General features: G+C 34.6%; 3 protein-coding genes across 3 annotated transcripts; 1 reads left to right on the top strand and 2 right to left on the bottom strand.

The window, feature by feature from the left end:
• The first annotated feature begins 2,936 nt into the window (after nt 1-2,936).
• Nucleotides 2,937-12,059, top strand: LOC100797588 (mediator of RNA polymerase II transcription subunit 14). Its single transcript, XM_006577222.3, has 8 exons — nt 2,937-3,511; nt 3,628-4,695; nt 5,450-5,547; nt 5,635-5,809; nt 5,916-6,924; nt 7,035-8,053; nt 8,687-9,747; nt 10,801-12,059. The coding sequence occupies exons 1-8, from the start codon at nt 3,299-3,301 to the stop codon at nt 11,600-11,602; spliced, it is 5,445 nt and encodes a 1,814-aa protein (XP_006577285.1). The 5' UTR covers nt 2,937-3,298; the 3' UTR covers nt 11,603-12,059.
• A 1,021-nt stretch (nt 12,060-13,080) lies between these two features.
• On the bottom strand, nt 13,081-14,027 carry LOC100797959 (sec-independent protein translocase protein TATA, chloroplastic). Its single transcript, XM_003521707.5, has 2 exons — nt 13,473-14,027; nt 13,081-13,329 (listed from the first exon to the last, which is right to left on the bottom strand). Exons 1-2 carry the CDS (start codon nt 13,764-13,766, stop codon nt 13,192-13,194), a joined length of 432 nt encoding a protein of 143 aa, XP_003521755.1. The 5' UTR covers nt 13,767-14,027; the 3' UTR covers nt 13,081-13,191.
• A 2,042-nt stretch (nt 14,028-16,069) lies between these two features.
• BZIP105 (bZIP transcription factor bZIP105) lies at nt 16,070-20,437 on the bottom strand. Its single transcript, NM_001250184.2, has 6 exons — nt 19,989-20,437; nt 18,447-18,531; nt 18,046-18,271; nt 17,496-17,571; nt 17,290-17,415; nt 16,070-16,886 (listed from the first exon to the last, which is right to left on the bottom strand). The coding sequence occupies exons 1-6, from the start codon at nt 20,364-20,366 to the stop codon at nt 16,533-16,535; spliced, it is 1,245 nt and encodes a 414-aa protein (NP_001237113.2). The 5' UTR covers nt 20,367-20,437; the 3' UTR covers nt 16,070-16,532.
• Between the last annotated feature and the right edge of the window lie 2,124 nt (nt 20,438-22,561).

Raw genomic sequence — 22,561 nt, 5'->3', positions numbered from 1 at the left:
ACTTTTTTCCTTCTAATATCAAAGTACTCTCCTTGAATGAGTATTATATTTGCGTGTATAAACCTAGAGAAATACTTGTGTGGCTCGTCCCACTCTCTAGCCAGATTTTTCCTTCAAGATACTTTGTGGTGAAGAAAAAAATAGATAATTGCTCCAGCCAAATTGTAGATGCTCTAATTAGTGGACAAACTTAAACTCATTGCAGTAATACCATAATTTCCAACTAGTTATTAGATATATTTCATAGGAAGATGGGAGGGAGGAGTAAATGCTATTTGACACAATGATGGCGGAGGGTGGACTGCTAAGTGAAATTTTCCAAAAAATATATATTATTGCAAATTGCAAAAGATAAATGGCTCAAGGTGACAAATGTAGTAGGCAGGGTGGGAAGTAGACTTGGATTTAGGAATGGAAAAGACTTTTGTTTCAACTAAAGTTGGAGGAGTTGGAAGGAGTAGTGAGTAAAACAACAATGACAAAAAAGGAGGTAGATAAATGGGTGTGGAAGGGAGGAAATTCTAGCCAATACTTAGTTAAAACAACATATAAGACAATCATGGCCAACAAAAGGGGAGTGAAAGATGCGGATCCACCTTCAAAAGTACAGTTATTTGTTTAGATGACAATGTAAGATAGGATACCTTATCTTGAAAATCTTGTACATAAAAATATAATAGACGCATATGAGGAATGCATAGAATAAAGAGAAGATAGAAAATACCTTTCATTTGAGTGCAAAAATATCACATCAGGTATGAAATGAAGTGTTGAGATGGAGGGTTTAATTATGTATAATATAATGAAGTAACAAAGAATTGTCTCCAATGGAGAAGGTTTATAAACAATGAAGGGTGCACCAAACCAAGGTGGTTAGTGGTTTGGTTTGCAAATTTAGTAGTGTGGACAATTTGATTTACATGGAATTCGCTAACATTTATAGCAACAGGGAAAGAAATAGAAGATATGGTATAAATGGTAAAACTCTGTTGTTAGGAGTGAAATAAGGCAATGAAGGATTTATATATTCACTATCGTGTTGGAGGTTAAATTACAATACATGGCTTGGGATTTTTTAGATAAGGAATAGAATTGGGGGCACTTACAATTTGAAGAAAGCACGATGAATAAAAAGGTGGTGAAAGGTGGATGAAGAAGGGGAAATAAAAGTGAGAAGATGAAGGTCTAAGCGAATGGTAACTATGGAGGAACAAGATTGGAAATAAGGATTGTTGGTTTTATTCTTCTGTTGGTTAATTGGTTCAAGGTGACATTCAGATTCAGGAGTAGCAAATGTGAAAACAAAAAAGTTAGAGATTTGAATATTCAAGTGCACATTGTGTAAACTTATTTTGGTTACTCATGTACCTTTTGTAACTCAGCATGCAACAAATCTTATGTTGCTGGGACGATTATTTTCAATAAAATTTATTTGCTTATAATTTATTTATTTTCGCTCTAGCTTCAAATCCAATACAGAACAGTCACATTCCTAATTCACCATAAATACAATAAACAAAGACAAAGAAACAATAACAACTAATAGAATAAATAATGATAACAATTAAACTAAACTACATAAAGAAATAATGCAAGAATAAAAAGAAAAGAAAAAAAGGCCTTATCTGTGCACAATCTCGTTTTAGTTATTTTTTTCTTCGAGGAATTGAAGAATAACAAATATGATGTTTGTTATGAGGAAGACATTGTTCAAATTTATAGTGTAAAATTGTTTTATATTATTAATATATTTTTTTATCTTATTCTTTTCATATTCTCATATAAAACTTTTGAAATATATTTTATTCTATTAGTTCAGAAAATTATTCGTTGTTATCAATTATATCATTCTATTAACTTATTATTACTATTAAAATCAAAATTATGGTTGCGACATTGAGTGCCTCAATTCTAGTTTCTAACTCATATTTGTTATAATTGTTTGTTTAATAGGACCGTGTCATTTAAGAGAGTAAAAAATACATTTTTTTATCAATTATAATGAAGGCAACAATTAAAAATGTAAAAAAAATAATATCAATACGAGTCAAACTTTGGGAGTTAGATAAACTTTGAAATATCCATGATGGTTGCTTTAATAAGTTGGTAACGCTCAAATTTCATTGCATTTTAGTTGTTTTATTAAAATACTACTATAACTTTATCTGTTAAAACAATTCAACTTCTATAAAAAAATTAAATAAAAAACTTAATGTATCATATGACAGTATTATTGGTATAAATAAAATTAAACATATTATTGACAAAATATATAAAAATAAGTTATATAGAGAAATGTTATTTTTACTAAAACTTGTAAGGATAATATCAAAAGATAATAGTATCTATAATTAAATAAAAATAATACTTAATAATAAGAATTATGTTAATAATGTACATTTTCAATTTTTGCTAATTAACACAATATATACAGTAACATATATATATATATATATATATATATATATATATATATAATTTATTAAAGTTAATGTATTTTAATGTGTTGTTCTTTTATAAAATTTAGAAAAGAATAATTTTGTTTGGTATATATAGAAAAAATTATGAAAAACTGAAATTGAAAGATTAGAAATATGAAGAGTCAGGAAAGGTATAAATGAGAAAAATCAAAAGTCAATAATGAAAAAAAAAGGCAAGAAGCTAAAACGTTAAAGAAAATGCAATTTTAAAAGTAGAATCGTATTAGATTGTTCTTTATTTTTTCCAAAACACATGATTATATCCCTTTATCGTAAAAATATATTATTCATTTATAAGTAAAAAACTCAAATATTGATTATTTTAAAATTATCACCTAAATAATTTATTAAAAAAAATACATTTTACCAGAGAAATAATTTCCGAATCATGCTATGGTTGGTAGGAAAATATAAATGAAAGCGAAGACAAGAGCACAATATTCATTGGTGAGAGTGAGAGAGTTTGCAAATTGGATGAAACAAATCCCAAATTGGTGGCTGCTGTGAGAGTCAAAAAGGCTTTTCAAGAAAGAATAAAGCATTTTTGTGAGTAAGAGCATTTCACAACCAACATTATACATACTGAGGAGAGAGAATCAACTAACCTGAGTGAGACTAGTTAAAAGTGTGTTAGAGAGAGAAAGAGGAATCGGGAGAGGGAGAGGGCGTGGTCGTTTTCATTTCATTTCATTTTTGGTCTTCTTGTTCTTCTCCAAATAAAAATTCTCCCTATTTCGTTTCCTTAAAACCCTAATTTTAATGTTGCTTCTCTGACACAACACAATTCATCGGTAAAAACCTAACCAAACAAGAAACCAATGACTGCCGAGTTAGGGCAACAGACGGTGGAGCTCTCCACCCTCGTTACACGCGCAGCTAATGATTCCTATGCCTCTCTCAAAGAACTCGTCGATAAATGCAAGTCCTCTGAATTATCCGACACGGACAAGAAGATTAGCATCCTCAAATTCCTCAGCAAGACTCAGCAGCGCATGATCCGCCTCAATGTCCTCTCCAAGTGGTGCCAACAGGCAATTCAATTCGCTCCCCCTTCTATTCTTCAATTCCAATTTCATGCTATTCCATTATTATTTTTGATCGAATTTCCTTATAATTGATTCGTTTTTTTTTTTTTTTTTGCTTGCAGGTTCCTTTAATACACCACTGTCAGCAACTGGCTTCGACTGTTTCAAATCACGACATGTGTTTCACGCAAGCTGCTGATTCGTTATTCTTTATGCACGAGGGGCTTCAACAGGCGCGTGCCCCCGTTTACGATGTACCTTCCGCCATTGATATTCTTCTCACCGGAAGTTACCAGCGTTTGCCCAAATGTATAGAGGATGTGGGGACTCAGTATGCTTTGACCGAGGAACAGCAGAAACCTGCTTTGAAGAAGCTGGACACGCTTGTTCGGTCCAAATTGCTTCAGGTTTCTATTCCCAAAGAGTTTTCCAATATTATGGTTTCTGATGGTACCGCAATGCTTAGGTTAGATGGGGAGTTTAAGGTTTTGATAACGCTTGGGTATAGAGGGCACTTGTCTTTGTGGAGGATTTTGCATTTGGAGCTGCTTGTTGGTGAGAAGGATAAGCCTGTGAAATTGGAGGCAACACGACGTCACTTGCTTGGGGATGATTTGGAGAGGCGAATGGCAGCGGCAGAAAATCCATTTTCGGTGTTGTACTCTGTTCTCCATGAGCTGTGTGTTGCACTTGTCATGGACACGGTCATAAGGCAAGTGCAGGTTCTTCGACAGGGAAGGTGGAAGGATGCAATTCGGTTTGAGCTCATATCTGAGGGGCATGGAGCGAGTTCTAGCTCTGCGCTGAACCCTGATGGGGAATCTGATTCGTCTGCCATGCGAACTCCAGGGTTGAAAATTGTGTACTGGTTGGATTTTGATAAGAATGCTGGTGCGTCTGAATCGGGCACATGCCCATTTCTCAAAATTGAACCAGGGTCAGATCTTCAGATAAAGTGTCTCCACAGCAGCTTTGTCATAGATCCCTTGATGGGCAAGGAGGCAGAGTTTGTTTTGGACCAGAGTTGTATCGATGTTGAGAGGTTGCTGTTGAGAGCTATTTGTTGCAACAAATATACCCGTCTATTGGAAATTAAAAGAGAGCTGGTAAAAAATGTTCAGGTCTGTAGAACCGCAGATGATGTTGTGCTCCAGTCTCAAATGGGTGAACTTGATATTGAATATAAACAGGTTGGTTTACATTTATTGGGAAAAGTTTTCTCTTATTGGGAGTTTGGAGTGTCAAATTGGCGTGTTGCATTGCATTGGACTTTAGTAGGTTTGTAAGGATTAAATTTGGATGATTATTTTGGGGTTTTATTTTATGTGCTTGTTTGGTGTCTGTCCTTTTGGGGTTTGACTTTGCTTACATTCTTTTAGTTTCAGAAAATAGATTCTCAGATCCTGGATATTCAACTTTTTTTTTTAAATCCTGGATTATCGAAGTACTAGGCCCGATGTACATTTGTTGCTGAACAATCAATTTTGGCTAATAATGCTTTATGTAGGTTAAGATAGATAATTTTGAAGTTCTGGTCAAAATTATAGTCATCTTATTTCTGCGTTATCTGCCAAAGATTTGGGGTTTACTATTGTTGAGATACCACATCGACCAAAGACATGACAAATCTAGTCCTTACAAGGCTTCAACAGTCCTCAACCCCACAAAATCGGTTTGTAAGATGAGGATTGCACAAGACTATAAGGACTACATTAGCCATATCTCTAGTCAATGTGAGATCTCAACATCCCTCTATGTTGATATGCACGTGTTTTCTATTGAAAGACTCTTCATCCTTACATCATACAAACTGTTGCAATTTTATAGATTCATTCTTGAATCTTGATACCTTCCCATCAATATTATGCGTGTAATCTGATGCCCTACCTTCTTCCATTCAATCTTGCTTGGGGTTTTGAATTTGAGATCTGCCTCTGTCTGTAGAAGGATGATAAGTGCTGCAGCAAGGACTCTGAGGGCCATGAGGTTTTGTGTGTGCGTGCCTATGGCTCTTCTTTTTTCACTCTTGGAATTAATATAAGGTACCTAACTTTACTTGCATTTTTCTAATCTATTGCATTTTAATTTGGGGGATTTTTTCAAACCCATTCCTTTGTTTTGCTATTCAGGAATGGCCGTTTTCTTCTTCAATCTTCTCAAAACATAGTGGTTTCTTCCGCTTTATTAGAATGTGAAGAAGCTTTGAATCAGGGATCTATGACTGCAGCTGAGGTCTTCATAAGCCTGAGAAGCAAAAGTCTATTGCACTTATTTGCATCTATTGGAAGGGTTTTAGGCCTTGAGGTATATTTACCTGTTTTCTCTCCTTTGGACTGTCTTCGAGCTTATTATTTGGATTACTGGCTTACCTGACAGTCTAAGACCTATGGATTATGGGGCATTCTTGCAGGTATATGAGCATGAATTCAATACAGTTAAAATACCCAAGAATGTTTCAAATGGTTCAGCTATGCTATTGATGGGATTTCCCGACTGTGGAAGTTCTTACTTCCTGCTGATGCAACTTGATAAGGATTTCAAACCCTTGTTTAAGTTGTTAGAGACTCAGCCCAACCCATCTGTAAAAGATAATTTATCTGGTGAGCTTAATCAGGTGCTGCGGATCAAGGAAATTGATATAGGACAAATGCAAGTTCATGAAGATGAAATGAATTTAAGCCTGGTTGACTGGGGAAAATTACGCTCTGTTTTGCCCAATGCTGTTTGTCCAAATCAAACATCTGGACATGAGTTTTTTTCTGATATTCGCCTTGAGAATTCCATACAGATTGCAAGAGGTCATCCTTCAGGTTTTTCATCACTTGTTGATGAAGTGTTTGGACTTGAGAAAGGGTCTTCAACGCCTCCATTCTCTGTTAAAAATCTTTCTTCATCTGTGAATACATCCCTTCCTTCCCAATATGGCTCTGTCCCTATGACTCTCCATAGTTTAAAGGCTGGAAGCCCTTCGCCAAAGTGGGAAGTAGGAATGCAGATGCCACTGGTTAGTAATGTAACAAAAGCTTCTAGTGCTACTAACCACTATAGTGGTTCCTTGTTCTCATCAGGCAGTGTGAAGGGCCCAGTTCAGTCCAGTTCTGTTGGCTCAATACCAACTGGACAAGGAAGGAACTCTGCTGGAACAAAGCTATCTGCTTCCAAGTCTGAACAGGATTTGGCTTCTCTTAAATCTCTGCATTCAGTTGACTCTAGTTCCTCTGCTGCAATGGATGAAGAACAGCTAAGAGTGTTCAGTGATAATTCCAACGATGCTTTAGCTGGAAGTCGGTCATCTCGACTTTTATCTCCTCCACGGCCAACTGGCTCTCGAATGTCCATACCTAATTCCAGACCTAATGGACCTCAAGTTGAATCGTTTAAGGCTGCTGGATCTGGTTCATGTGCTACAACTCCCGTATGTAAGATACTTTCTTTGCATCTTCATGTTTATCATGTTGAGTTTATTCATGCAGTTATTTATTTTATCTTTCTTTAAGTAATATATGACTGGAAAAATGGATCTTTGCAGCCCAAACACTGGAATCAACGGTTAGCTATAACACAGGTGAAGATGTTACCTCCAAAAATGATAGGAAATCTGGAAAACGAACAGCTTCGGATATGTTGACCTTGATTCCATCTCTTCAAGGTGTTGAAAGCAACTCGGGAATCTGCAAGAAAAGAAAAATTTCTGATTCAGCTGGCTGTCAACTGTCTTTGCCACAAGGTGTCATGTCCGCTGAAATAATACCCAGAACAGAAGGATACAGTTATGGAAGTTTAATCGCAGAAGCAAATAAAGGGAATGTTCCATCTAGCATTTATGTTGCGGCTCTTCTTCATGTGGTCAGGCATTGTTCACTTTGCATTAAGCATGCTAGACTAACCAGCCAGATGGATGCATTAGACATCTCATATGTTGAAGAAGTGGGTTTGAGAAGTGGATCATCTAACATTTGGTTTCGACTTCCACTTGCTAGAGGTGACTCATGGCAACATATATGTTTGCGACTGGGCAGACCTGGTTGCATGTACTGGGATGTTAAAATAAATGATCAGCACTTCAGGGATTTATGGGAGCTTCAGAAAGGGATCAATAATACACCATGGGGTTCAGGTGTACGAATTGCTAATACATCTGACATAGATTCACATATACATTATGATCCAGATGGTGTTGTTTTGAGTTATCAATCTGTTGAAGTAGATAGTATAAAGAAATTGGTGGCTGATATCCAAAGGCTTGCCAATGCAAGAACATTTGCCCTTGGCATGAGGAAATTGCTTGGCGTAAGAGCAGAGGAGAAGTCAGAAGAGCTAGTTACAAGTTCTGACACCAAAACACCCAGTACCAAGGTTGCTCTGGATACTGCAGACAAACTAACTGAACAGATGAGAAGGGCGTTTAGAATTGAGGCAGTTGGACTGATGAGCTTGTGGTTTAGCTTTGGTTCAGGTGTCCTTGCTCGTTTTGTTGTTGAATGGGAGTCTGGTAAAGAGGGTTGCACTATGCATGTATCTCCTGATCAACTTTGGCCTCATACCAAGGTTGTTAATTCCCCTCTTCAACTGATTTTTATTTGCTTTTCTTTTTCCATTGTGTTCGTTTTGGCATCAGTGATAGATGCATATTTTTCTGTTGTGCTTCAAAATTTTGATAATTATTGGAAACTAAAACAATATATGCATGCCATATTATCCAGTCATGATTGTTGGCTTTGATCTGTTTTCTTGGTTCATCATGTTCGTTATTTCCTCCATTGTAATGTTTTTGGACTTCCCCCCTTTTCATGAGAAATAATACACATGATCCTGCCAAGGTATTGTTCTCCTTTGACTTTAGCTGGTACATTGCATATTTACCCTGATTATTTATGCTATCTTTTGGGTGAAATTACTATGGAGCATCTTTCTTTTGCTTGTTCAGCCGACTTTGTAAAAACATAGACCTGAAAATGCATTGCATTAATTTAATTGTTATGGTTATTTCTGCTGATGTATGATGGTCCGTAATGCTTGATACCATTTTTTTCCTTTGATATTTCAGTGTTGATAAGAAACCAATTCCTTAATTTTAAGTTGTCTTTTGTATAGATGTATCTAATATTTTGTCCTGGATCTGTTCCCAAGATAAATTCCTCCCTATGTATTTACTAAATTAGATGCTTCTATTCTGTACAGTTTCTGGAAGATTTCATAAATGGAGGTGAAGTTTCACCGCTGTTGGATTGCATTCGGCTGACTGCAGGGCCCTTGCATGCTCTGGCAGCTGCAACCCGGCCAGCAAGAGCTGGTCCTGTTCCAGGGGTTGCAGCTGCCTTATCTTCTATTCCTAAACAGAATGGTAGTTATATATCCTCACACGGTCTTCTGCTTAGTAATTCAACTACTAATGTTGGTCTGCCAACATCTGGACCTGGGGCAAACACTGTCATGCCTACTGCTAGTGGTCTCACTAGCCAAACACTTTCAATGTTAGCTGCTTCTGGACGTGGTGGCCCAGGCATTGTTCCAAGTTCACTTTTGCCCATTGATGTTTCTGTTGTGCTCCGCGGTCCATATTGGATACGGATCATGTACAGGAAACAATTTGCTGTTGACATGCGTTGCTTTGCAGGAGATCAGGTGTGGTTGCAGCCTGCAACACCGCCTAAAGAGGGCCGTCTTTCTGGAGGTTCACTGCCTTGCCCCCAGTTTCGGCCTTTTATCATGGAACATGTTGCCCAGGAATTGAATGGATTGGATCCTAGTTTTACTGGACAACAGGCAGGTGGGATGGCAAATTCAAATAATCCAAACCCTGGTTCAGGATCCCAGATGATGGCTGCAAATGGAAATAGAATAAATTTGCCAATTTCTGCTGCAATGCCTAGGACAGGAAACCAAGTAGCTAGTTTAAACCGTGTTGGAAATGCTTTAGCAGGCTCTTCAAACTTAGCTTTGATGACATCAGCTGTCTCTCTACGGAGGCCACCTGGAACGGTTGTCCCTGCACATGTCAGAGGCGAGCTGAACACAGCCATTATTGGTCTTGGTGATGATGGAGGATATGGAGGTGGTTGGGTTCCTCTTGTTGCTCTTAAGAAGGTTTTGAGAGGTATTCTCAAGTATCTTGGAGTGTTATGGCTTTTTGCCCAGTTACCTGAACTTTTGAAAGAGATCCTAGGATCTATTTTGAAGGAAAATGAAGGCGCACTTTTGAATTTGGACCCTGAGCAGCCTGCCTTACGTTTTTTTGTTGGGTAAGTATCTTATTTCCCCCCCTTCTGTGGTACTTCACTTCTTATGTTTCTAGAATTCTTTTATTTAAGCACCACTCTGCTGTAATTTTTACATTCCTTCTTGATACATGGACTTTTGCTATATCTTTACCCTTCCTGCTTAAAGGGGAATAATTGCAGTTGTGATATTGGCAATTTTTACATTCCTTTTCTTATTCATCTACTAACTTTTTCAGCATGTTTCTTACTTCATTGTTTGTTTCATTTCTTTGTTCCCTTGGGTGATTTAGCCTGGAGAGTTCTTGCAACAATAATTTTCAATTATTGAATTTTGGATTAGGATGTTAAACAAAATGTCTTTAATCAATTTTTTTTTTAATTTCTTTATGAGCATGATACATCAAATTGATTTTTATATGTGAATGAATGTTATGCATATTGATACTTTATGACTTATTAGCTATAGTTGGCAAAAAGTAAGAAAAAAGTTTATTGCATTTTGATCTCCAGTGTTAGGAGCGTTCAAATTTAGCCCCCTTAATTTAATTTGGAATGTTATCTCCTGGGTTTATAAGTTGATGCAAAATTATGCTTCCCTGCCCATAATCTGTTCGAAGTGGCTATTTTTGCTAATGGGTCATTTTTGGCACATGGACTCTGCATCATCAAAACTAGAAACTGATTGGTACTTCCCTAGGGTTTCACTTTCTTTGTACCATCAACTGTACCATATCAGGTGTAGCTTTAATGTATTTAGAGTGGGAGACAGTGATGACTCACATAACCAAGGTGCTACACATTTAATATTACAAGAGTAAGAAATCAAATTTAAAGCCATGTGAGCAAAAGCAGTGTGACGAGTCTTGATTGCTTACATACAGAAACTACAGGGTAATGTAGCAATTGGAACTAGAGGAACCAAAGTCATTTTTGGTGAAACTAGGACTAAAATTGTAACTAAGCTTAAAAAAGGAAACAGCTGGTGTCTTCTCAGTCTCTTCTTAAATATTTGCCATTCTTATTCCAGTTATTAGACACACTAAACTGAAATGCTGTCTTTTCATCCTTCTGCAGAGGATATGTATTTGCTGTTAGTGTCCACAGAGTTCAGCTTCTTCTTCAGGTATTAAGTGTAAAACGCTTTCACCAACAGCAACAGCAACAGCAGCAAAATTCAAATCCCGCACCAGAGGAATTAAGTCAATCTGAAATAAGTGAAATATGCGACTACTTCAGCCGTCGAGTGGCATCAGAACCCTATGATGCTTCTCGTGTTGCATCATTCATAACTATGCTCACTTTACCTGTGGCAGTACTGAGAGAATTCTTGAAATTAATTGCTTGGAAAAAGGGATTATCGCAGGCACAAGTTGGAGATGTTGTTTCAGCTCAAAAGCCACGGATTGAGTTATGTCTTGAAAATCATTCTGGGTTGAATATGGATGAGAACTCTGAGAGCTCATCTGCATTCAGAAGCAACATCCATTATGATCGCCTGCATAATTCTGTTGATTTTGCGCTTACTGTTGTTCTTGATTCTGCTCACATCCCTCATGTCAATGCTGCTGGTGGTGCTGCATGGTTGCCATACTGTGTTTCGGTAAGATTGAGATATTCATTTGGTGAAAGTCCCAATGTATCATTTATTGGCATGAATGGTAGCCATGGTGGTAGGGCATGTTGGTTACGTGTTGATGATTGGGAAAAATGCAAACAGAGGGTGGCACGAACAGTGGAGGTTAATGGGAACTCAGCAGCAGATGTAAGTCAAGGTAGGCTGAAATTAATTGCAGATAGTGTGCAAAGAAATCTGCATATGTGCATTCAAGGGCTAAGAGATGGTAGTGGGGTCACAACCAGCTCTGGAGCTGCGTGATTTTGTTAATAGCAGCAATCATATCTATCTATCTATCTAGATATTTTGGGTTAGTGTTGTCAATATTGCGTTTTAGTTTACCATGATATGAAATGGTGCCATACTGAGTTTAAGCATGCCCCCACCATCCTAGCATGTCTCTTCTGCTCATAGGTTATGCTTATGCAGTTCTATTGGAGATGAGCTTTGCTGTAATGGAGAGAGTGCACAGGTGATTACAGACAATTTTGATTAAATTACTTTTGATAGCCTAGCTTAGATTTGCGGGCACCAATTTTAGATTACTAACCAAATATATAAAACGAGTATTCGACGTTTCTCTCAGATCATTAACTAGGTTGTACAATATCTTTGCTGATAGTGTAGTATTATGGTATAACTACTTGGCTGGTGGCTATTGTTATTGTACAGATGACATCAAATGAATAGATTAGTAAAGGAAATTTGTTACGCTCGATCTCTATCGACAATAGATAAAGACCTTGCTGCGTATTTAATTCTGAATTCATCTTGTTCTTGGCATGCTCTGTCTCAACCCCGGTTGCTTTTATGTTATCTGTAATAACCTCATTTTGGCAGCAGCTTCTTAATTGTGTAACGTGTATCGTTTTCTGATCATTGAAACAGCTGCAGGATTTATTGGTTATTTGGACTCAGCTAGTTTTTACTGTTCATAAATACTATTTTGGCCTTATTTGGAAATAATATCTCAATTTGAAGAACTCCTGCGAGGGTTGGGTAGAGCAAAAAACAAAAATTTCCAGTGGAAACGTATTGCTACCCTACGAAAATAGGAATATAGATTTATAAGTTGTTTGGGTGAGAATAATGAAAAAAGAGAAGATAAAATAAAGAAGAAAGTAATATTCTTTTCCTATTTTTAATTTATCAGAAGTGCCAAACTAAGTAAAGACCTTTTTATCGTGTATTTGTCCTATTTTCTCTTGCTTCATTCTCTGCCTAAAATACGTTTGGTCTATGTAACATAATGTGTTTGGTTCAGTTGAAATAGAGCTTAAAATACGTTTGGTCTATGTAAAATTGTTTAAAAAATAAATTAAAATATCTAAATACCCAAAGAGTAATGATAAACCATTTTTGTCAGATTGGAAGTAGAATTTGAAATGGTATGCAACAAACCAACCATTGTCGTGCTGATGGAAGAATAGGGATCAACATATGTGATGCACCCAATCGAAACATTCTTCACGTCAATCGCAACCGCTTATATTTATAATTTCAATCTACAGTTGTCATTTCATGCACCAATGCGCCATGACTGTGACCATTAACGAGTATCTGGTGCATTATTTTGGAGCACGGTGGGTGGGAGTCTTGGTCTTGAGTTTGACAATGGACACCAAAACGATATTTTCAACGAGCAAAGTGAGTTTAATAATAGTTAAAAATAAAGTGAAAACAAATTTGAGCGATGGAAAGTGAAGAAAAATGATCAATTTCTTCACTAGTACCAGCAGTAGCAATTAATTTTTTATTTTATTTGAAAGCTTGGTCTTGATTTAAATAACGAAATCTCAGACAGCCAAAAATACTAAACTAACAGAATAGTTTATTTCATGGCGAAAATATCATACAGTCTCCTTAGAAGTAGACACCTCATTGTCCTCCTGCTGCTGCTCAGTGACTGTAACAATAGGTTTCTCGGATGAGTCCCCTTGGGTGGAATCAGGTTCCTTCTTAAGCTCCGACTCAAACTCCTTTGCAGCCTACACCATTGGTTTGCCAAAAATAATAATAATAACCATCCTTAAAAGCAATAATGTGCAAAAGTGAATGCCAAAATCCAACAAATAACCATCCTCCCATTTCATTTTAGTTTTCCCCTCACAGTTGTTATAATTTGGGTTACCTGTTGGAAGCTCTTTACAGTCTTGCCGATGCTACGGCCGACTTCAGGCAATTTCTTGGGCCCAAAAACCAGGGCGGCCACGCCGGCAATAACGACCAGTTCGGGCACCCCCAGACCGAACATGGCGTTGCAACTCAAACCTTTGTTTCTTCGCCGACCATTCACCGCTACCCTTGCTGAATTGAACAACTTGGGTGTGCCGAAACACAAAGATGAAGAGGAACCCACGCTAATAGCGCCTCTTGTCACTGAACTCGAAATCGAAACGCAGCTCATCATCATCATCGTCTCCATCTCCTCCTCTGCGTCTGTGGCTAAGATTTTTTTTTTTTATAACCTAACACCTTTAAGGCTTTAGCCCCAAAAATAAAATAAAAAAACAAAGTAAAAGTAAAAGACGAATACTGAATAGTATAGATTACATGTGAAAAGAATACTACATGTGCTACCTAACTTCACCCCCCGCCAACAATATTGACCATGTCCATCTACGGAAATGTAGTAGTCATAGATAGATAGATAGACGGAGTATAATGATCAATAAATTAAGTCACTAACCTACTCATTTTTTTGGGACAGCCCTAATATTAGTAATTTTTTGGTACAAACTACTACAAACCATATGGTAAATATTTGAGAGAGATATCTTTTGTCTGTTTCCATGGAGTTCTATAAATCGGTTAAGAGACCTTTTAGTTCCTTAATCTTAATTTTAATTTAGTTACTACGTAAAAAAAATGTTTACTTGTTTTTCCTTTTTGAGTTTTTTTTTTTGTATTTTTAACTAAAAAGTTTTAAAAAATCTAGATTTTTCATCGTTAACTACGAAAATTAAATTTTAAACAACTAATCCAAAATAGGTTAAAGAAATGAATAAGGTTATGAGAATTTATTTCTACAAATTTGACAATAATTTTTAGATTGTATTTTATAAAAGAATGGTGAAGAGTTGATGACTTTATATTAGAAGGATGTTCATCCTTGTTTTGTTTAAAAAAAAATTATGATATACTTCCTTCCACTTCCTTTATCCTGGATCAAAGATTACATGCAGATTTTCCTCAATCAATTAAGTCAAAGACTAATATCATTTATGGTTCATACTTATATTGACCAGCTCTACAATCTTAATTCTTCCTCATTGGGACTATTCTCTCAAAAGAAAAGTGTAATAGAAACATATCCATTTCGGATCAGCCTATCAAACAAACAAAAAGTAAGTGCATATGCAATTTGTAAGTCTTAGTCCAAGAAAATTTTGTGTATGGTGAAAATTAAATACAATTTTTTTCACTAAATTGATCATGTGAACTCAATGAAACATTACACATGAACTGTTTAAGTTTACGTTTCCTTCTTTAAAAAAAATATAATTTAATTTAATATGCTTATATTGTTTTTATGATAAATATGATTATATTGTTTAAACCATTTTTTTAATTTTGAATAATTGTCTTAATAATATGATTTTTAAACAAAAAAAAAGTGCATTAAAGGGTGAAACGGGGGCGACGAACTATGTGTTAATTGTGATTGACAAACTAGTCATGAGTATTATTGAGGATGTATCTAATTGTTGTGTGAGTCTAAGAGTGACATACATGAAATAATAATTATTTTTTACATTATTAAGAGTGATAAGATAAGCAAAAAAAAACTTTCTATTTTTTTTTATAAAAAAATTCAAAACATAGTTCAAGTAAATTAATCATAACATATAGATAAAGTGTTTATAGTGCGTTCCTTAAAAAAAACGTGTTTATAATGTGTTAGAAGAATCTTGCAAGGATAATAAAACTCAACTTTTGATATATATTTGAAATAATATAACTTTTCTAGTATGAGGATTTTGAGTATGTTTTTGTGTACTCTGAAACTATGGTAAACATTTTTTTTTTTGTATTCAAATAGATAAAAGTTTTCATCTTATTTCGAAAGGTCATTTAATTTCATTCTTATGGAAGTATTCTATTATTTAACCTCTTTAACAATTTAAAATTTTCAATTATTTTATACCATACATCTATCATTATACTTTCTATGATCATGAACGTCTTCATTATTTTATTCAATAATCCAGTTCCATTTGGTATCTTACATTTGCCATTGTCTTTATAATAAGATTATAAATGCCTTCATAATTTTCATTGTTGGATAAGAATAAGGAAAGAGAAGACCACTTTCAAACTTGCACATTCACCATTCATGTCTTATAAGCAACTAAACTTATTTGAGAGATTAAGAAAATTAATATATTTTAACCTTCAAAGTTTCTGGGTAGCAAGATAATTCTATTCGAATGAATTAGTTAAAAACATATAAAAGGTTTGACGATCATCAAGTTTATCCTCTTACGTGGAAAGATTTACATTATCATTTATCATATGTGCACTAAGTATAGTAAGTATAGTGTGTTTGAAAACTCATTGAGATTGAAAGAATCAAGTTAAGTGAAAATTATAACTATTAACTCTTGAAAATCAAATCCCAAATATATAAATAAATAAATAACACATCCAAAACGTGAAATATACTATACATTATGATTGCATTGTTGAACGAGTGGATTGTATTGGACACATTAATCACACAATGTTAAAAAGGGATGCATAACTAACGCGTTCCCTCAGAGTTAGTACGTGACTGATTCTACTGGGCATTAGCAAGTCAATTGCATGCTAGATACCAATTGATAATTCAATTGGAAGCAAATAATATCCAATTTAGATTCTGCTAAGCGTGACAAGAACTCAAATAACTTAAGCAAACAATATCCAATTTAGATAAGGCGAACTCCACTTGTCCCCATCATATCTATCTAACTAATATAGGTTACACATCAGCCATGTATTAAGATTTGGGAGGGTCCACACAAAAAAAAAAAAAAATTGAAAAATAGGATTATCCAGCAGAATATGCTCAATAAGATTCACATACATCAAATTGATTTACAACAAGTCAACAAGAATTTGCTCTTACTTACAACTAGCAGAAACAAGAGTTTTGGAATAATTCCCTCATGGAAAGCATAATGTAAATTTAGCTATTATGTTATTGTTCTCAATTAGAAGGAGTTCCACGTGAATCTGCACCACCACGAATCCGCTTCTGAAGATGTTCCAGGCTAGCCACTCTATGCAGGGAAGTTGTTCTCCCCATTTTGTTGCCACCTACCACTGCTGCAACATTCTGCTGCACAGTTTCAATTGAAGAAATGCCTCCCAACCCATTATTAGAAGTGGGTTGACAAAGGTGATGATTTGGGTCTTCTTGCACTGGAACAGCAGCATCAGCTGATGTCTCAGAAGGACTTTCATCAAACAATGGCATTCCCAGTGATGACATCTCAGTCATGGCATGGAGCATTGGGCTCAACCCAGTAATTCTTTTCACTGTCTCTTCAGCCATCTTCACCTAAAAAAGAAAAACAACATGGAAGGAAATGATCATTGTCAATACACATAAACCAATACAATTAGTTTCTCTGAACTTTAGAAAATTGAGACCTTGATGGGCTCCAATCCTCAGTTAGCCACCAAAAGCAAACCTTGGAGAAATTATTACATAATCCGGGACTGTCATAGTCTCAATTAATCTCAACATAACACATAGTTAGACTGTTATTAGTTCTTTCTCGTAAATTAAAAAAAAAAAAAACTAGATTCGTTATGTAGAGATTGGTTGGAATTATAAATATGTGGTGGTCCAAGACTATCTGATAATTTCTCCAAACCTAGGGAACTGCTTAGCAAGAGTCAGTAGGTCTCCTATGTAACAGGTTTTACTTAAGGCCTATATACTAAAGGCAAGGATTTACCTTTGCTCTTAATGTTTCAACATCAGCTTTCAGTACTCTGTTGTCAACTGCAGCATTACTGTATTTCTGGCTCACATCCGTGAAGCGCTTTAACAAAGAAGAATTTTCGCTTCTTAATTGGGAGACCTAAGATAGAATATTAGGTAAGAAAATATACAATTCTTTGAGGGAATTATTATGGAGACGGGAAAAGAAAATATGCACACCTGTGTCTCCAGCTCAGTTAAATGAGCCTGCTTTCTTCTTCTTGAGCGTCTGGCTGACTCCCTATTAGAAAGCATCCTGAAAGACAAATTTGTTAGGCTTTAAATTAAACAAGCCAGAATTTGTACCTGAACTGAAGAAAATTAATGTCTTACGATAAAGGAAAATAAAGAAAGAATCTGTTTAGAAAGAAACAACAAAATCCAGATTCATTTAGCTCAACTACTAAAACAAAAGTTATTGGATAAAATGAGGGGTATAATCGCTTTAAAAGTTATTGCATCCGAGTTTGACATAAAAGATTTCAAGTAAGTCTACTTGAACTGAAAGTCCATGCAGCTACATCAAAAGTTTGTGCATAATTTATGAAAATAGTAGTGTAAGTCACCCATTATTTCACTTCAAAAATTTAATATTATAAGCAGTTTGTCTGGCAGGCAAAACATTTGGTCTATTTTTCAGGACATGATAGTACAATCAAATCAACTCCGTGAGACTAGAAGCATTAAGGTTTTCTATGATAAACATAGTCAATGCTGAGACTATCGTTACCTCCTTACTCGTTTTGCATCAACAGGAGTCATGTTTCCAGTCATATTAATCTCTCCTTCCGCTTCCTCATCATCTGATTGTTCTCCTGATGATCCACTTATTGTTGGCCTCATTGCGACGACAGCGGATTTGTTTTGCATGGAAGGTGAGGAAGGAATCCCAATTTGTGCTTTGATATCTTTATTTTGTAATTTAGAGGGATCATCATTTCCAAAAGGGCCAGATCCTACATAGAAAATACAAATTAAGATGTAAATCTATAGTTCAGTGTATCTTGACCATATTAGGAGAGAAAAAACTAAACGTCTAAAGCATTCTAAATTAAACAAAATTGTACACCGATTTTTCATTCACCCTATTCATGCAGCTTCTAGTTGCCAAAATAACATACTAGTTCAAACCTTTTAAGGTAGCATGCGATCCAACTTCAGAAAAATTAGATGCCTGTGGTCCACTGTCAGGGTTTTGAGATTTGACCAAAGATCCCTATTGCCATGAGCAGAAGAAAACATTAGATACTGGTTCAATTTCCAATGAGAAAGAGGTGATAGAAATGGGGGACCGGGAAGTTTTAGATCAAGCATAAATCCAACTTTGAAGAATACTACTAAGATTGAGAAACAGAAAAGCCTTCTAAAATATAAGGTAGGTGGAGTGCATGCAGGCATAGCATAAATGAAAACTACTTCAATATTTTTCAGTGCATATGGAAAGAATGGAATTAATGCAAAAATTCAATTCGGGAAAAAAAATGGGAAAGATTTCCGTAAGAACCACAGCTAGAAGGTTAATTAAAGAAGTTAACCACAGGTCTAGAACCATCAAGTTTAACTGTGCGGAACCTCTTGATAGAATTGACATTAGATGCAATATGCCACGCCGGAGCAATGTCATTGTTAAAATATTTTATCATTAATTTAAATAATTCATTTTTTTTATACTTTTAACTAGTCCTTAACTAAATTCATGTACTGAAACAATGTCATTGAGAATTTCATACATAACCATGATCTAAATAATACAAAAAAAAAAATATTATGACATACTCAGCAATTGTTGTAAATTTATCTTACACAGATATTTGTTTTATAAAGCTTTAAGAAAATGTAGAAGAAAATGCATACAATTATACTTTATTATAATTTCAGTACTTTTTTAATTCATTGTTATAACTTATAAATTGTGTGTATGGTTTGAGAGACACCTCAAAAGAGAGCATGACACTAGACAAGAGAGACATCTCAAATGGTACTGATCATTTGAGAGCTTGACAAACCTTCACGAGAAAGAGAGAAGCTTCTTAGTAAAGGGAGAAGAAAGGCTCTCAGAAAAGAGAGAAAAATTCATAGACAAAAACCCTTGTAATTCTCTTTGAGAGGGAGAAAGAATTGTACTTTCACCTTAATTACTTTAGTTCTATTAAAGAACGTATGTTGATGATGAAGAATATAAAATAAGTGTAGAGGAAAAGAAGCAAAGAATAATCTTTAATTTTATGCCTCTCATTTTAACAAACAATCTTGGGGAGCGGGGATGATACATTTACATGGGAAAAAAAGATTGTAGTCCCATTTCCCCCTTCAAAGTCATCCATCCAAACGTGCCCTTTAATTTCTAATATCACCATCCTATATTTTCCAGAGTGTATGTGGAATTTTCCTTGAGAGCCACTGTAGACCTTCTACGCGGAAGCATTATTCTGCTTCTCTTCTACCTATTGGTCGAAAGAACAAACTTTCATTTTGCAACTGAGTTTAAGGGAAGGAGAAAAAATCATAAATAGGTAATATCTGTGTGATTTATGATGTGTGAGACTCAGAGACTTGTTGGCTTTCTTTTAGAAAAAATAAATAAATAAAAATTGTTTCAAATATAAAATGAAACAATTCCAAGAGCTAACTAAAAAAAAAAAAACATGGGGTTGTTCCGAAAAATGAACATACCCGAGTCATAGCAACAGCAGCGCATGCGAGATTAAGCTTGGTCTTAAGAATAGCATGGTAGTCTTGGGAATCAACATGTAGAGTAACAGGGATGTTGGTGTTGGATTCCTTTTTGAGTTTAGCATGATGATGATCATCATCATGATCAGAATTAGATGAAGAAGAAGCAGCTTCCTGCTGTAGGAACTGCTGAAAGGCCCATTCGGATTCGCTCCGGTTCATCTTTGACTTGAACGATGATGATGATGATGATGAAGAAGATGATGCAGCCACCCAGTATTGCTCCGATATCTCATCTACTGACAACACCCTTTCCATTCCAAAATCCAATCTCTTGTGAATTGTGATAGCAACAATTAGTATTTGAATTTCATTCATCAATTAATTCATCCACTCATCTCTGCAACCGCAAACAAACAATAATCTTATGATTGAATGAATGGACATGTGATATTCTCCTACCTTCCCCTCACGTTTTAATATTTGGTCTTATTTTTTTAATTAATTTCTGACGTGGCATTGCAGCCTCATCCATTTTGGTTGGTTTGGTTTTCTCTTGTGCATCCTTATCCTGTTTCACGCCCACCATCCTTCGCTTTCATTCAACCAACTTGTTCCTAGTTTCCACTTTTGGAACCAATCTATATACATTACTTATTCCAATTATAATTTAATATGCATCACATCCTTTCAATCACATTAAAATTCAAATTATATATATTATCCTTAAAAAAATTATTTGACACTTAATTAATTTTCTTTGATTAGATTATTTTAACTTCAACTATCTTATAAGCTAACTTTACCAAAAATACTCCACAAGAATTCAATCCCGTGTCTTAATTTTACAAATTATAAAAGTGTTATTTTAATTCAAAAATTTGTTAAGCTTAAGTTATTTTAGTTTTTAATCTTATAAAGAACAATAGTATTTTTTTTTAATTCCTTGATATGCATACCTTAAAATCGAATTGATAAGGAACAATAGTATTTTTTTTTTAATTCCTCGATATGCATACCTTAAAACACATGTTTCCGTTCACATAACGAGGGGTTGGCGCGAGATGCGGCTTAGGATTTTGTGGTGAGTTGTGAGTGAGTCAGTCTGGATAGACACGACTGCTGGCTGTCTCGTTCGGGAAATCTTAGGTGGGATCCACGTTCTCCTTTCCTTATCTTCCTTTAGATTTTCTTTTTTTAATCAAGAATATATTAAATAAACAAATTAAATATAGTTAGTGTCGTGAAGTTAGAAACGTAATTAACATGTGGTTAATTAGTGCCAGACTAAGTTTCATCTAGATCTCACTTAAAATGGTTAGTTAAAATTTTCAAGTGACATTAGTCATTAAAAATTTAATAGATACTTTATGTGAATGTCATAATGATAAAAAAAATTGGAAACATAAAAGTTAAAACACATTTACTATCTATCATTAAATAAATAAAAAGATTACTTAGAAGATATAATAGATGAAATTGATCAAATAAAAGATAAATAAGAAAAAAATATTATATAATGAGAATATAAAATAATTTTATATTATTATTTCACCAAAAATTATTATGTATGATAATTTTATTTATTTTTGTGATAATTATTTTGAAAATAACACATTTTTTAAATTTTTGTTGTCTATTGATATTATAAAATATAAATATAATTATAATTAATATTATATTAAAATAATAATTATTTTACGACTTATTTTTTATTCTTTTATATATATTCTATTAGTATAATAGTATATACTACTATAAGGAAGGAATAAGTCTGGTTGGGCAAGAAATTATCCGCAGCCGTCCCATTACTATATTTTTGGGTCCAAAGGTAGCTATCAATATTTTGGGCACTTATTTGGGCCTCGCTTTGAATCTACTAAGCCATCTCCAATTGAATATGTTAGTCTTATACTCTTATTGACGAATATTGACACTGACAAAAGAAAAATAAAGATTAATATTGACCAAAAAATAACATGGCGTACAGAGTGATAAAAGAAATACCTGTGATAAATAAATAAAAAGGATTCCTTTAAAACTATTGATGTACACATTACGAATTTATATTGATAATGTTATAAACTATTAACATATAAAAATAATAATATGTGCTATAAAAAATTCGGGCTCATCATCATCGCCCCGGTTCACCAAAAACCAGTCAAGTTCCGATTTTGTTTTAAACCTGGATGTATTTTCACTTTTCAGTTTAGTATTATGAGTTAGAGCAGCTAATTGCGTGTTTGGTAAGATATTCAAACTTAATATGCTTTAGCCACTTTTTTTTTAAAATAATGTTTTTTTATTTATAGTTAGTTTTTGTAAAAATATTAGTAAGACATTCAAACTTACTATCTGTTCTCTTTATTTCCTTCAATTCTTGAAATTTTTTTCAACAATAATCAAGTCAATTTTATAACCTAAATATATTCTTATTTAATATTTTAGTATCAGTGATATTTTCATAATAGTTATTCTCTAATAAAAACAATTTTACTTGAGTTGATAGGATTATATGAATGTTTTGTGGAAAATACTTTTAATTCATTTATTCTTTAATTAATGTAATG

Source organism: Glycine max, chromosome 3 (genome assembly GCF_000004515.6).
Source record: "Glycine max cultivar Williams 82 chromosome 3, Glycine_max_v4.0, whole genome shotgun sequence".
NCBI lineage: Eukaryota > Viridiplantae > Streptophyta > Magnoliopsida > Fabales > Fabaceae > Glycine > Glycine max.
The sequence above is the reverse complement of the archived record's forward strand: the minus strand, read 5'-3'. Positions and strand labels throughout refer to the sequence as shown.

What these genes read in the sequence shown, in the direction of transcription:
- LOC100797588 (XM_006577222.3), top strand. Translation starts at nt 3,299, where the DNA reads ATGACTGCCGAGTTAGGGCAACAGACGGTGGAGCTCTCCACCCTCGTT. An exon ending in TCTCCAAGTGGTGCCAACAG is followed by an intron (nt 3,512 to 3,627) that starts GCAATTCAATTC and finishes TTTTGCTTGCAG; the next exon opens with GTTCCTTTAATACACCACTG. An exon ending in AACTTTGGCCTCATACCAAG is followed by an intron (nt 8,054 to 8,686) that starts GTTGTTAATTCC and finishes TATTCTGTACAG; the next exon opens with TTTCTGGAAGATTTCATAAA.
- LOC100797959 (XM_003521707.5), bottom strand. Translation starts at nt 13,766, where the DNA reads ATGGAGACGATGATGATGATGAGCTGCGTTTCGATTTCGAGTTCAGTG. An exon ending in CTGTAAAGAGCTTCCAACAG is followed by an intron (nt 13,330 to 13,472) that starts GTAACCCAAATT and finishes CCAATGGTGTAG; the next exon opens with GCTGCAAAGGAGTTTGAGTC.
- BZIP105 (NM_001250184.2), bottom strand. Translation starts at nt 20,366, where the DNA reads ATGAATGAAATTCAAATACTAATTGTTGCTATCACAATTCACAAGAGA. An exon ending in TAACTGAGCTGGAGACACAG is followed by an intron (nt 17,416 to 17,495) that starts GTGTGCATATTT and finishes ATTCTATCTTAG; the next exon opens with GTCTCCCAATTAAGAAGCGA. An exon ending in TTGAAACATTAAGAGCAAAG is followed by an intron (nt 16,887 to 17,289) that starts GTAAATCCTTGC and finishes TTTCTTTTTTAG; the next exon opens with GTGAAGATGGCTGAAGAGAC.